Source organism: Dendrobates tinctorius, unplaced genomic scaffold, assembly GCF_039654945.1.
Source record: "Dendrobates tinctorius isolate UK_male_01 unplaced genomic scaffold, ASM3965494v1 ptg000004l, whole genome shotgun sequence".
Classification (NCBI taxonomy): domain Eukaryota; kingdom Metazoa; phylum Chordata; class Amphibia; order Anura; family Dendrobatidae; genus Dendrobates; species Dendrobates tinctorius.
In genome coordinates this window covers 16,760,377-16,776,212 of record NW_027361672.1, presented here as the reverse complement: position 1 = coordinate 16,776,212, position 15,836 = coordinate 16,760,377, and the positions used below count along the sequence as shown (strand labels likewise).

At 44.8% G+C, this 15,836-nt stretch overlaps 1 protein-coding gene across 2 annotated transcripts in view; it reads left to right on the top strand.

The window, feature by feature from the left end:
• Positions 1-15,836, top strand: part of ATP9B (ATPase phospholipid transporting 9B (putative)) — a 478,099-nt gene that overhangs the window by 280,145 nt on the left and 182,118 nt on the right. For both annotated transcript variants that reach the window (XM_073566404.1, XM_073566400.1), the window contains exon 12: positions 8,525-8,685. In XM_073566404.1, the coding sequence (XP_073422505.1) occupies positions 8,525-8,685 (161 nt within the window). The remainder of the gene's footprint in view (positions 1-8,524; positions 8,686-15,836) is intronic.

Below are 15,836 nucleotides of genomic sequence, written 5' to 3'. Positions count from 1 at the left end.
CCACTTATCTGTGGCTAGGCAGACTATAGCTTCATACTAACAATGTAAAACATCTCTACACGCTTTTAATGTTTTTCCAATACCAGTGATGGCGAGACCGAGTGCTCAAACTGCAGTCCAAAACCCACTATCGCAAAGTGCCAACACGGCAATTTAACCTGAATGCTGAAGTTATAGTTTAGAAAAACAACTCATACATTACGTTCTAGTGAGTCTATAACAGCAAAGTGCTTGTAAGTACTGCACTGATACTAGGCACCGATTGCAGTAGGACTGTTCTTGAGAATGGAGAGGATTTTTAATCAAAAGTAAAATTGCAAAGTTGTTTGTTTTTATAATCTCTTTGCAATTGTAACCCTTTACCATGGTGACAATAACCCTATAATTTAAATACACAGTGGGACAAAATTAAAAGCTTGGACAAAGTCGGTGGCCAAACTTGATATTTGTTTAAAAAAAAAAAATTCTACAATTGAGGAAGTTTTTCCTTTATCAATTAAAGCGATAAACTTTTGGAATTATATTGGAATAACATAATATGCTATGTAAGAGCAGTAAAAAGCATATGGCCCAATGGCCTAATTTAAATATATACAGTAATAACAAAGGATAAAAAACCTTGAATAAAACAGATTAAGTATGATGCAAACAAAAGTGCCCTGAATACAGTGTGATGCCCCCACAGTGACTAGTGAATTCCTCCACAGTACCCTGCACACGCACAGTATGATGACCCTACTGTAACCCCCTCAATCTCCCGAACAAAGAATGGTGACCCCATCACAGTATGATTCTCTAACTGTAATCCACACATAGCCCTATAATTCTCCAACTGTAATCCCCATACGGTATAATGGGCACAAAAAGTCCTCCATACAGTATAATAGCCGACATAGTTCTCCATACAGTGCAATGGGCCCCACATAGTGTAAGGGGCCCTCATAGTGCTCCATACAGTGTAATGGCCCAACATAGTGCTCCATACAGTATAACGGAACCCTGATTTGCCTTCCATACAGGGCGAAGGGTGTAGATCCTTCTTCATACAGTATAATGGGCCCACAGAGTCCTCCATACAGTATAATGGTTCCAATTAGTACCTCATGCAGTATAATGGCCCCACAGTGCTGCCTATAGTATAATAGGCCCCACATAGTGCTCCATACAGGATGATGGCCCCACATAGAGCTCCATACATTATGATGGCCCCACATGAGGCTCCATACCACATAATGGCTCCACATAGTGCTCCATAGTGTATAATGGCCTTTTATAGTGCTCCATACAGTATAATCGCCCCACATGATGCTCCATACAGTATAACGACCCCACATAGTGCTCCATACTTTATAATGGCCCCATATGATGCTCCACATAGAATAATGGCCCCACATGATGATCCATAAAGTATGTGGAAGTCCAACTCACATGACGGTATACAGACGTAGAAAATAGGAACACCGTCTCTATAAATCTTCAGTTGGTTTATTGTATCGCTGCATGAACCAACAGGAAGGGAAAATAAATGCAGCCTTTTAGGCTAAAACAGAAAGCAACAAAAAAACAAAACAATGCAGCACAGTCCACACGTATGCGGGTGGCACCCTGCTCTGGAGTAATACAGGTTCAGTCTGTCTACAGATCACAAAAACAACTGGAGACACCTCTCTCCAGTCTAGCTGAACCCAGACTGCCTGTAAAGCCCATTTATTTAAACCCCAAACCATGTGACTTTCCACAATGTGACTGACCCACATGATCGTGACATCACACAGGTCCTGGTAGCTCTGCAGGTGGAGATAAAGTGGACCTCCTCCCACCCGCTCTATGAAGGTCCACATGAAATCAGCCAGTTATGGAGAGAAAAATAGTAACAAAATTCTATTTGGGGTCTGTTACAAACCCCCAAATATAACAGAAATCATGGAAAGTTTACTACTAAGGCAGATAGATGAAGCTGCAACCCATAATGAGGTCCTTGTTATGGGGGACTTTAACTACCCTGATATTAACTGGGAAACGGAGACCTGCAAAACCCATAAAGGCAACAGGTTTCTGCTAATAGCCAAGAATAATTATCTTTCACAATTGGTGCAGAATCCAACCAGAGGAGCAGCACTTTTAGACCTAATACTATCTAACAGACCTGACAGAATAACAAATCTGCAGGTTGTTGGGCATCTAGGAAATAGCGACCACAATATTGTACAGTTTCACTTGTCTTTCGCTAGGGGGACATGTCAGGGAGTCACAAAAACACTGAACTTTAGGAAGGCAAAGTTTGACCAGCTTAGAGATGCCCTTAATCTGGTTGACTGGGACAATGTCCTCAGAAATAAGAATACAGAAAATAAATGGGAAATTTTTAAGAACATCCTTAATAGGCACTGTAAGCGGTTTATACCTTGTGGGAATAAAAGGACAAGAAATAGCAAAATCCCAATGTGGCTAAACAAAAAAGTAAGAGGGGCGATTAACAGTAAAAAGAAAGCATTTAAACTACTAAAGCAGGATGGCACCATTGAAGCTTTAAAAAACTATAATGAGAAAAATTCTTTAGCTAAAAAAATAATTAAAGCTGCCAAAAAGGAAACAGAGAAGCACTTTGCTAAGGAGAGTAAAACTAATCCCAAGCTGTTCTTCAACTATATCAATAGTAAAAGAATCAAAAGTGAAAGTGTAGGCCCATTAAAAAATTGTGAGGAAGGTATGGTTGTAGATGATGAGGAAAAAGCGAATATAATAAACACCTTCTTCTCCACAGTATGCACGGTGGAAAATGAAATGCTAGGTGAAATGCCGAGAGACAAAGAAAACCCTATATTAAGGGTCACCAATCTAACCCAAGAAGAGGTGCAAAACCGGCTAAATAAGATTAAAATAGATAAATCTCTGGGTCCGGATGGCATACACCCACGAGTACTAAGAGAACTAAGTAATGTAATAGACAAACCATTATTTCTTATATTTAGAGACTCTATAGCGACGGGGTCTGTTCCACAGGACTGGCACATAGCAAATGTGGTACCAATATTCAAAAAGGGCTCTTAAAGTGAACCTGGAAATTATAGGCCAGTAAGTCTAACCTCTATTGTTGGTAAAATATTTGAAGGGTTTCTGAGGGATGTTATTCTGGATTATCTCAATGAGAATAACTGTTTAACGCCATATCAGCATGGGTTTATGAAGAATCGCTCCTGTCAAACCAATCTAATCAGTTTTTATGAAGAGGTAAGCTATAGACTGGACCAAGGTGAGTCATTGGATGTGGTATATCTTGATTTTTCCAAAGCGTTTGATACCGTGCCACACAAGAGGTTGGTACACAAAATGAGAATGCTGGGTCTGGGGGAAAATGTGTGTAAATGCGTAAGTAACTGGCTTAGTGATAGAAAGCAGAGGGTGGTTATAAATGGTATATTCTCTAACTGGGTCCCTGTGACCAGTGGGGTACCGCAGGGGTCGGTGTTGGGACCTATTCTCTTCAACATATTTATTAACGATCTGGTAGAAGGTTTGCACAGTAAAATATCGATATTTGCAGATGATACAAAACTATGTAAAGCAGTCAATACAAGAGAAGATAGTATTCTGCTACAGATGGATCTGGATAAGTTGGGAATTTGGGCCGAAAGGTGGCAGATGCAGTTTAACAATGATAAATGTAAGGTTATACACATGGGAAGAAGGAATCAATATCACCATTACACACTGAACAGTAAACCACTGGGTAAATCTGACATGGAGAAGGACTTGGGGATCCTAGTTAATGATAAACCTACCTGGAGCAGCCAGTGCCAGGCAGCAACTGCCAAGGCAAACAGGATCATGGGGTGCATTAAAAGAGGTCTGGATACACATGATGAGAGCATTATACTGCCTCTGTACAAATCTCTGGTTAGACCGCACATGGAGTACTGTGTACAGTTTTGGGCACTGGTGCTCAGGAAGGATATAATGGAACTAGAGCGGGTACAAAGGAGGGCAACAAAATTAATAAAGGGGATGGGGGAACTACAATACCCAGAGAGATTAGCAAAATTAGGATTATTTAGTCTAGAAAAAAGACGACTGAGGGGCGATCTAATAACCATGTATAAGTATATAAGGGGACAATACAAATATCTCTCCGAGGATCTGTTTATACCAAGGAAGGTGACGGTCACAAGGGGGCATTCTCTGCGTCTGGAGGAGAAAAGGTTTTTCCACCAGCATAGAAGAGGATTCTTTACTGTTAGGGCAGTAAGAATCTGGAATTCCCTGCCTGAGGAGGTGGTGATGGCGAACTCAGTCGAAGGGTTCAAGAGAGGCCTGGATGTCTTCCTGGAGCGTAAAAATATTGTATCTTACAGTTATTTTTAGGTTCTTTAGAAGGACGTAGATCTGGGGATTTATTCTGACAGAATTTTATAGGCTGAACTGGATGGACTAATGTCTTTATTCGGCCTTACTAACTATGTTACTATGTATGCAACTTTAACTCAAACCTCACAACACGTAGTGTCCTGGAGGAAAATACTCTGGTTTCATATCACTGAGACTATTAGGCGCAGTGACACACATCTCCCCTCTATTACCCTACCAGTGACTTTGTCACAAGTATAATAGCCCCACATGGTGCTCAATACAGTATGATGGCCCCACAAGGTACTGTATAATGGCCCCACATGGTGCTCCATACTATATAATGGCCCCACATTTTGCTCCATACTGTATAATGGTTTCACATAGAGCTCCATAAACCGTAATGGCCCCATGTAATGCTCCATACACCATAATGGCCCCACATTATGTTCCATACAGTATAATGGCCCTACATGATGCTCCATACAGTATAGTGGCCCCACATAGTCTTTTTGATGAAGTCTATTAACGCTCATTGAGCCTCCCTAGCACCAACTGGCCCCCTACGCACCTGATGTCCTAGCCAAGGCCAGACCCGGTACTGTATATTTTCCCTGGATGTTTTCCCTGGATGTGACTGCCCTACTCGCACTTTATGTTCCTCTGCAATGGTCTGAGCATTGCCAGCCAGCTAAATAGCCAGGTAATCACCCTGAATGTGTCACACCTTGAAGAAACCCCACAGACCCAGCCAGATTGAGCAGCTGAATTGTCACTCAAAATGTTGACAGCTCAGCACGCCCCTGTCACTGATTGGGTGGCTTGGCTGTCAATCAAAATACTGACAGTCCAGCACACCCCTGATTCTATGGGAAGGCTGAGCTGTCACTCAGTGTTACAGTAAATCATTTCCCATAAATTAGCAATTCTGGAGCATCTTTTTTTCAGAAAATTTTGATCTATTTAATTCCCCATATCTTTGGATGCTACTCCATCATTGCTGAAACTATACAATTGTGACCATAACTTTTGAGACAAAGTATTCATATCAGCTTCTGGGCCAAAATCGGACTGTTGGAGTTTACCACAATTTGTGTTTTTGTTTGTCCATCCACTTTTTGAGTATTGACCATATGTTCTCAATAGGATTGAGAACTGGGTAGTTTTTTGGCCATGGACCCAGAAGTTCTGTTCACCGAACCACTTAGTTGTTACTTTTGTCTTGTGATATTGTGCTTCTTCATGCTGGAAAAAGCAATGTTCATCACCAAACTGCTCCTGGATCATTAGGAGAAGTTGCTCAAAACCTTTGGCCACAATTCTATACTATACTGATGAGAGAAATCTTCATGGCCAGTTGTTAAATTGCTCATACGTTTCCAAGAGGAATTTCACAATGTGAAATACATACTCTAGAATTTTTGCACAAGTATTTAGTAACCCCTTTCTAACGTCAGGCATAGTACGCCAATGTTGGACTCCCTCCATTTGATGTGGGCTCAGCGCTGGAGCCCACATCTTTCCCAGGACATGTCAGCTGTTTTGAACAGCTGACAAGTGCCCGGAATAGCCGCGGGTGGAATCACGATCTACCTGCGGTATTAACTATTTTAATGCCGCTGTCAAACGCTGGCAGCGGCATATAAAGCGCTCTTCCGGCCATCGGGAAGGAAACCCGCCCATTAGTGACCCCGTCACGTGATCGCGGGTCACCGGTTCATTGGCATGACAACCTGAGGTCTCTTGGAGACCTCTATGATTATCAGTGCTGGCTTGCTGTGAGCGCTCATAGCAAGTGAATAATTCTGCTTTATAGTGGCTATCAGATCATCGCCTCTATGTAGCAGAGCCAATTAGGTTGTGACAGCTTCCAGTCTCCCATGGAGACTTTTGAAGCATGCCAAAAGTAAAAAAAAATGTTTCTGAAAATATAAAAAAAATATAAAAGGTCAAATCACCCCCCTTTTGCCTCTTTCAAAATAAAACAATAAAAAAATCAAATACATACACATATTTGGTATTGCCACGTTCAGAATTGCCTGATCTATCAATAAAAAAAAGGAATAACCTGATTGCTAAACGGCGTAGAGATAAAGAAGTCAAAACGCAAGAATTACGATTCTTGGCTGCCTCAACATTGCATTAAAATGCAATAACGGCGATCGAAAGATTGTATCTGCACCAAACTGATATCATTAAAAACGTCAGCTCGGCACGCAAAAAATAAGCCCCCACCCAACCCGAAATCACAAAAAATGGAGACGGTATCGGAAAATGGCGCAATTTTTTTTTTTTTAGCAACGTTTGGAATTTTTTTTAGACCACTTAGATAAAAAAAAGAATCTAGCCATGTTTGGTGTCTATGAACTTGTAATAACCTGGAAAATCACAATAGCAAGTCAGTTTTAGTATTTAGTAAACCTAGTAAAGACGCCAAACAAAAAGCAATTGTGGGATTGCACTTTTTTTTGCAATTTCACCACACTTGGAATTTTTTTCCCGTTTTCTAGTACACAACATGGTATAACCAATGGTGTTGTTCTAAAGTACAACTCGTGCCGCAATAAACAAGCCATTACACGGCCATATTGACGGAAAAATAAAAAAGGTATGGTTGTGAGAAGGGTAGCAAAAAATGAAACCGCAAAACTGAAAAAAGCTCCAATCATGAAGGGGTTAAAACCAAATTAAAGCACAGACAAACCAGCTCACTGTAATTGCCCAGTTAAGTCCAGAGCAGCATCCCTGCCTAAGACAATGGCAATATACAGCAAGTGGAATAAATATTGAACACGTCACCAATTTACTAACTGCATATACTTCTAAATGTGCTATTGACTTTAAATTCTGACCAGATGTAGGTAACAACTCATCCAATCCACAAAGGCAAAGAAACCAAACCATACATGTCCACAAATTAAGTTGTGTAATAATGAGAAATGACCCAGGGAAAAAATAGTGAGCACGCTTACTGAATTTTAATTAATACTTCGTACAAAAGCCTTTGTTGGTGACCTCCGCGTCAAGATGCCTCCTGTGTGGAGAAACTAGTCGCATGCATTGCTCAGGTGTGATTTTGGCCAATTCTTACACACAAACACTCTTCAAATCCTGAAGATTGCATGGGCTCTTTCTATGAACTCTGAGCTTTAGTTCCTTCCATAAATTTTCTATTGGATTCAGATCATGTTGATTGGCTAGGACACGCTAAGCAGCTTTATTTTCTTATTTCATATCCATAGTTCCTTTAGAAATATATTTGCCTGGAAATTTGGTGACGTGTTCAATACTTATTTCACCCGCTGTATTAATAGTAAAAAGAGATCCAGTTTCACAGACTTAAAATCTTCTCCTTTATTCGTGCAAGTATGAAAACATTTTTATATCCAAGTGGCGATACAAAAATACAAATGCATTTCTGGTGCACAGATCACCCTTGTGTTCACCCTTGAATAAGGCTGCCGTGTGCAACGGAAATGTGTCAGTATTTCTTTATCAACACTTGGGTGTAAAAATGTTGCAAAAATAAAGGAGTAGATTTTCGGTCCATGAAGCGGGATCTCTTTCGAGTATTAAATAAAACTGACATGTCAGTAGAGTTGTATGGCATTCTTCAAAAAAACTGGCTCCGTTTACGATCTAAAGGTGACCTGCATGCTCACTTTGCATTTACGTCTGGTTTCTCCTGTCTCACATAGAAACATTGCATGTAGTGTTTATCTGACTAGTTGATGGCTGTGGCCAAATTATGAACTCCCCCTAATAATATAATGTGAAATGCAATCCATTCCAAGTCACAATTACCGTTTTCTTTAAAGCACTTATCTACATATCTGTAGAATAGTGTTTCCCATAATGTACCCTAAGTAGTGAAAAGGAAAGTCTGTGCTAAGAGATTGTAAGCTAGTCTCATAACCTGTATCAGATGTGTGCATTATTTGTAATTTCTGTTTTCCTAAAAATATGGTGTACAAATATTTATATAAATACGTACTTGGTTAGTGCTTCAACAAGTGACAGATATAGGACTTTTAGGCGGAGTACTTTATGTAGTAAAGACCTCATGCACTCTTCTCCAATACAATTATTGACATGACTTTGTTGCAAAGTAGCATTCACATTCATAAGGTTGGACCTAACCGGACATGTAATAATATACTGATTTTTTTTGTCTTTGCAGGTGGGTCTCCTGGATCTGGAACTGAACCAGTTGACAAAGGCGTTATTTCTGGCTCTGGTGGCTCTCTCCTTCGTAATGGTCACCTTGCAGGGGTTTGTTGGCCCGTGGTATCGCTACTTGTTCCGGTTCCTCTTGTTATTTTCCTACATCATTCCGATAAGGTAAAACAGGGATGTCCAATTTCACTGAATGTTGCATTTTTTATATATATATATATATATATGCTTGGCTCACATTGTGAAGGAAATTGATCTTATCAGGAAGCTGAGTGAGAAAGTGCCGGCAAATCTGCTGATTCCTGAAGGATCACTCTGCAGAAAGCAATACTCTTGTATTTTTGCGCAAAGTTCATTTTCCTATACTAATCAGGACATCTAATACGTAGTATAACGTTAGTGTATTTATGTAAAATACTGTTACTACGGACCCCAGCGTAAGATAGTTGCCTATAAATGCGTTTGAATAATTTGAAATTACATTTAAAAGCGGACCTCTCACTGGATTTTTATATTTAATCTGAGTGCCTCCTCCATTTGCTGCTGCTCCACTGATTCTGGAACAATTAATTATTTTTCCTCTGTTTCTTTAAAGTTATTCCTCCGGTAGTAAAGAAGCAAATTTTCTCTTCAAACAATAGGGCGTCTACCACAGATTCTGGGGGCGTTTATTTTTTCTCCTCTGATGCTGCCCAAGTGAACCACGGCCGTTCCCACAGAGATGTCCCGTGGTACACTCATACTTAGTTGCAGGGAAAATATGCATGTTTATTTTCAGGGGTATAATTTTGGAAGGGGTACAGAAGAAAAAGTAAAATGTTAAGTACTCAGTGGAGCAGTATCAATTGGAAGAGGTATTCGGTTTAAAGCACTGCTCCATTGTTTTGTTTTTATTTTAGCGCTGGAATGGTGCCACTAATCTAAGTTCCTGAGCCTAGTATAATACTTACCAGCTTCTATCTTCAGCTGTTTCCGGTGTCGCTGCGGTCCCATGCCGCCATCTTGTGATCACACTTTCTGATTGACCAGAAGTCAGAGGCAACAGTCACAAGCTCTCAATGTAAGTCTATCAGATCCTTGTTCTTGCCTTTTTCTGGCTCTCATAGACTTACATTGTGTTGCGCCTTCCTTCTCACCAAGCAAGCACTGAAGCATTGCGGTAAGACTGCAGAAGACTGACCAGAGCGACCCTGATAATAGATGATGACAGCAGCTGGTGAATATAATGCTGGAGACAGGGAACTTAGACTTGTGACATCACTCCAGGTGTAAACTTCCACCCCCCCAAAAAAAAATGCTGGAGTTTTGCTTTGAATTTAAAAAAATCCATTAAAAGTTCAGGAACTTTATCAGCAGATTTTTGCTATGCGTGCACCTTTATTGCGCTCCTTTCTCTCACATTTTTTCTGGTCTTTTTGGTGTAATGGTTGCACCCAGTTATATAGGATATTAACGCTTTAGATACCTCTGTGGTGCCCACCTATTACATATATTCATTCTGATTTTGCTATGTAATCTGAGGACATAATGTAGCATCTAAGACAGATTTCAATGATGTGTCACTTATGAGGCTGTGTTCTGTTTCCATACAGTGAAGGTTTTATCACCAAGAGATTATCACTGCGTAGACTACAGCACCTGCTAGCCATGGCCCAACAACGCCCTCTGCTCTGAAAAGCTTCTTACTGTCAATAGACAATGTACACAGAAAGCTGGGATGTGGGCGGGGTTAGCTTTCTCAGCCCTGCTTCATGCTACATCTAAAAACTCTGTGTCACAACTGCTGCACCCAGTAACCTAAGTGATACATCGCTGTGATCAGGGTCTCTTTTCCTACATTATGCTTCTCTCAGATGAGGTACCAGAAACCTGATGACAGATGCCCTTTAAATGGGTCATGGTTTTGTTTGTTTTTTGAAGCAACACGTTATATAGCTTTAATTAAGAATTATATTTGAAAGATCCAAATAATATTTCAGGTGATCATTTTCATATCACAAGTCAAATATATCGAGCATCTTCAGGAAAAATAAAAATGCTATTGCCTTAATAAAAACTACCTGGCAATACTTGTCTATGAGACTGTATCATTTAGCATGTCTCTGGACTTTATTTCCATTATTTATTTAGTGTAAATGTATTCTGCTGTAGTGTACAGAGATTGTCATTACTCCCTGACATCCCAACAGTACCCTGGGCTATGTCAAAGTACGGGGTGGTGAAGTCTGTCGAAAAGTACCGAACATGACTCCCTTTATAAATATTGCATAATTTCATTATTATCTTTCATAGTATTTTTAAAATAGTTTAGGAATGTTACCAGTGTGAATATATTTTATTTTATGAGAGTCTAGAGCCCTTGTTTAAAAAAAAAAGCAATGATGAACAGGATGTTATAGTGGTGTCCGATGTTACCATTTTATTACAGTAAATTGGTTGCTGCTAATTATTGGACATTTATGGAGGAGTCGGACCCATGGCTTACAGACTCTACAGCACTGCTAAATAGGCATTTTCCTTTGGAAAGTTGTTTTGTTGCATGCTGGGCTATTTTTCTCCTTCGCCTCATTGGGGGACACAGATACTGTGGGTGTATGCATCTGCCGCTAGGAGGCAGACACTAAGTGAAAAAAAGAGGTTAGCTCCTCCTCCGTCGTATACACCCTCGCCCCTATTGCGGGCAGAACTCAGTTTTTTGCTTAGTGTCCATGGAGGCACCCACAGTATGCTCCAGACTTTCTCTTTTTTTTTTTTTCCATGAAGATGAGACAGGGGCGACGGACCCTATTGAAAGGGTCTGATCTCCCCAAACCATCAACGGGCGAGCACGTGTTGAGTATCGTCTCCACGTATCCTCTCCCGCACCGTGGGACATATCTGGGCCATTTTCCCCCCCAGACCTTTTTTTATTTTATTTTTTCCGTCTATGAAGATGAGACAGGGGCAACGGATCCTATTGAAAGGGTCCGATTTCCCCAAACCATCAACGGGCGAGCACGTGCGAGTGTCCCTCCACGTATCCTCTCCCGCGGCGTGGGACACAATGCCGGACTTAGCCCTGACCACCCCTAGGTATTGAAACCATGGGCTGTATAGACTGCGGTGCTGCAAGGTGGCGGACGGTCCCTCTCCTCAGCCCGTCCTATTTTGTCAAGGCCCCCTCCCATACCTGAGCTGGGAAGCTGAAGAGGATCGTCAGTGAAGAGAGGGCCTGGGAGGGCTCCTGCGGCGAAGATCCGGGGCTGGAGCCCTTAGCTGTCAGATGCCACCGGCCAGTGGCTGCAGAGCGGTGCGGAGAAGCCCGCGCCAGTAAGTAGCGCCATTTTTTTGTGGCGCCATGGAGTCGCCCCCCCGTCCCCCCCCCCGTCGCGGGCAGGGGATAAATTGAGGCCGCGGCTTTAGCCAAAGCTAGGCCGCGACCAGAGGTTCCGCCTCCGGGCCGCGCGTCACTTCCGGCGGCCCGCCCCCCAGGCCTGGGCGGCGAGGGATAAATTTAGTCCCCGGCTTCGGAGCACGGCTAGGCCGCAGACCCGGTAATACCGCCCCTGGACCGGTTTATATGCTGGCGGTCCGCCCCACAGCTGGTGGCGCACGATTTTTCTCCAGGAACGCGGGGCACAGGACTGGGGTAAGTGCTGCCCGGGAGACCACAGGGAAAATGAGGTGCTACCTCCTTCCCCCTATCCCCAGCAGCGGACAGATACAGCATGTCCGAAGAAGCAGCATGCATCTCTTGTCGGGCTGCGTTTCCATGGGCAAGCAATTATGCAAAGCCGGCGACTCCAAACGCGCCCAGGAGCCCTCCCCTGCGACCGAACCCACAATGCTGGTGTGGGCAGACCGCAGAGGACAAGACTCGGGATTCCCGTTGTGCAGCGCCCGGAACCCGACGCCTAACAGAACCTCAGTGTCCGTCCTCCCCTGCGACTGCGACCAATGTGCCAAGCCCCCCAGAGTGGGTCCTATCACTGTCACAGTTCATGCAATTGAGTCCCTTCAGGCCTCAGATGGGGGCAGGGACAGTGGCTCGCCGGCCTTAGAGGGGACCTCCACCGCACAAGAGCCTCTCGCCTTCAGGGGCCGCTCTCACTCTAGGCAGACCCGAGGGAAACAAATCCACATGATGTCGCCCAGTCCATCCGGTGCCTTGGCATCCGTAAGTTCTGCTTCTCGCTCCCCGTCACCAGTGGTTGATAGCGAGTAGACCTCAGAATTCAACTCAGACGAGCCCCTTGACCTGGATACTCCAGCGTCACGTGAAACAGTGGACAGCCTCATAAAAGCCGTCAATCAGACCTTGGGGATTGAGGATGATCCCGCAGCGGCTACGGAGCATGAAGTGGCATTTAAGCAAGTGAAGCGCCCGCACAGAATTTTTTCCTCTCACCTGGAGTTTGAGGACATAGTGCAGTGGCACAGAGAACGTCCAGACAGGCGTTTCTCGGGTCAAAAGGACACTCGAAACAAGGTATCTGTTTGCTCCGGACCTCCGTAAAAAATGGATGGAATCCTCTATGGTGGATCCTCCGGTTTCGCGCTTAGCCACTAAGACCCTGCTATCCGTCCCTAGTGTTTCCTCAGTTAAGGATCCCACGGATCGCCTTATTGAGAGCTTAGCTCGCTCAGTATATGAGGCGTCAGGGTCAGCGCTCGCTCCCTTATTCGCAGCAACTTGGTTAGCCAAGGCTATGATATCATGGTCAGAAACATTAAACAAGGTCGCGCAGGAGCAGGATCTACCTGCAGAGATTTCAGAGGTCGCAGGTCAGATGGCCATGGCCGGAGACTATGTAATCAATGCGTCTTTGGATGTGGACAATTTCTCGGCACTTGCTGCCGCTAATGCAATTTCTATCAGAAGAGCCCTATGGTTAAGGACATGGTGAGCAGATTCTACTTCTAAGAAGTCCTTGACTTCCCTGCCTTATCAGTGCAGCCACCTATTTGGGGAGAAGTTGGATCAGCGGGTTTCTCCCTCAACAAAAGGTCAAAACGCTTTTTTGTCACCCGTTTTCAAGCACATTTTCGGGCCTTTCGCAACCCCAGGTGGACCACAGCGGCCAATTCCGCCGCCTCTGGCCACCCCAACCAGGGTAGGGAGCGGCAGGCCTCATATAGAGCCAACCCATTGGGGAGAATGCATACTCAGCAGCCCAGATCGAGGGGATCCAGATCCCAAAGATCGTCGGCCAAATGACTCAAGGCCTTTACCAGACGACACTGGCAAGGTGGGCGGCCGCCTACTCTGGTTTCACCCCGCCTGGGTCAATGTCGCTCACGACGCATGGGGTAAGGAATTGGTGGCCTCAGGTTACAAAATAGAATTTGTCAGATATCCTCCAAGACAGTTTTTTCTTTCCCGGCTTCCCCGGGTGGATACCCAGGCAAGGGCTCTATTGGGAGCCATCAAATCGCTCCAGCACAACGGAGTCATTGTTCCAGTGCCGGAACACGAAAGAGCTCAGGGGTTCTATTCCAACCTTTTTGCGGTTCCCAAAAAGGACGGGGTCTGTCAGGCCTGTTTTGGACCTGAAGCTTCTGAACAAATTCATCAGGATCAGACCTTTCCGGATGGAATCTCTCCGTTCAGTCATATCGGCCATGGAGCAGTGAGAATACTTGGCCTCAATAGACATCCAGGACGCATATCTGCATATTCCCATTTTTCCTCCACATCAGAGGTTTCTACGCTTCAACATCGGCGATCAACATTTTCAGTTCGTAGCGCTACCCTTCGGGCTAGCCGCGGCTCCCATAGTGTTCACAAAGGTTATGGCAGTTGTCATGGCCACACTGCATTCTCGAGGCATAGTCGTGTTGCCTTATCTGGTCGACCTCTTGGTCAAGGACCCGTCAATACGAGCATGCGAGGAAAAGGTCAACATCACGCTAGATACTCTTGCCCGCTTAGGATGGTTGACAATGCAAAGAAGTCATCCCTTGTGCCAGCTCAGAGGATCTCCTTCCTAGGAATGATCTTCGACACTTGCCGAGGGTTGGTAATTCTCTTTCAGGAAAAGGCGCTAGCTCTCCAGCTGGGAGTCCGGACACTTCGCCAACCAGTCCCTCATACCATCCGATCTGGGATAAGGATTCCAGGGAAAATGGTGGCAGCAATGGAAGCGATACCTGTCGCCCAGTTCCACCTTCGCCCCCTGTAGCACGCCCTCTTGTCAGCCAGGGACAAGAATCCTTTCACGCTCGATCGGCGGTGCCGACTGTCCTCTGAAGTCAGGCAGTCGCTCGGATGGTGGATAACCAGTTCCTCTCTGGCTCAGGGGAATCCTTGCCCCCCAGATCATTGGCTGGTAATGACAATCGACGCCAGTCTCCTCGGTTGGGGAGCGGTGTTTCGCCACCACACAACCCAGGAACGGTGGTCGCCACAGGAGATACGAGCAATTCGGCTGGCTCTGCAGAAATTGCACCACTTTCTAGCAGGCCGCCCCGTCCGGATGCAATCGGACAACGCCACGGCGGTGGCTTACATAAATCATCAATGGGGGCACCCGCAGCAGAGCAACCATGCGCGAGGTGGGGCTCGTTCTTCAGTGGGCCGAAGCAAACCACTCGGTGATTTCGGCTGTCCACATTCCGGAGCGTGGAAAATTGGGTGGCAGACTTTCTCAGCCGGCAGGGTCTTGCATCCGGAGAGTGGTCTTTACAGCCCAAAGTTTTTTCAGCAGATTTGTCAACTGTGGGGAGCTCCGGATGTGGGCCTGATGGCTTTCAGAGTGAATGCCAAGGTGCCCAAATATGTCGCTCAGGCCAGGGACCCGCAAGCATTCGCGGTAGACACGTTGGTTCTGCCATGGAACCAGTTTCGCCTCCCATATCTATTTCCCCCACTGCCACTACTCCCGAGAGTCATCAAAAAGATCAAGACGGAATAGGTGCCGGCGATTCTGCTGGCCCCGTCGAGCGTGGGACGCAGATCTAATGCAGCTGCTCGCCGACGTTCCTTGGCGCCTGCCAGAGCGCCCAGATCTACTGTCTCAAGGGCCGATTTGCCACCCAAATTCAGGGAGCCTGTGTTTGATGGCATGGCCGTTGAATCTTGGATTCTAACCCAGGCAGGGTTCGGGAGCGAGGTGGTCGCTACAATGATTAGAGCCCGGAAGCCTGCGTCAGCACAAATTTACCACCACACCAGGAAGGTGTTCTTTGCTTGGGGTCGAGGCCGTGGTGTTTCTCCGCTGAGATTCTCGATCCCCAACATCTTGATTTTTCTCCAGTCGGGCTTAGAGAGCCTGGATAGCTCAGTCGGTAGAGCATTAGACGCGGGCTTTGCCCCAGGTTCCCTCAGGAGACAAATA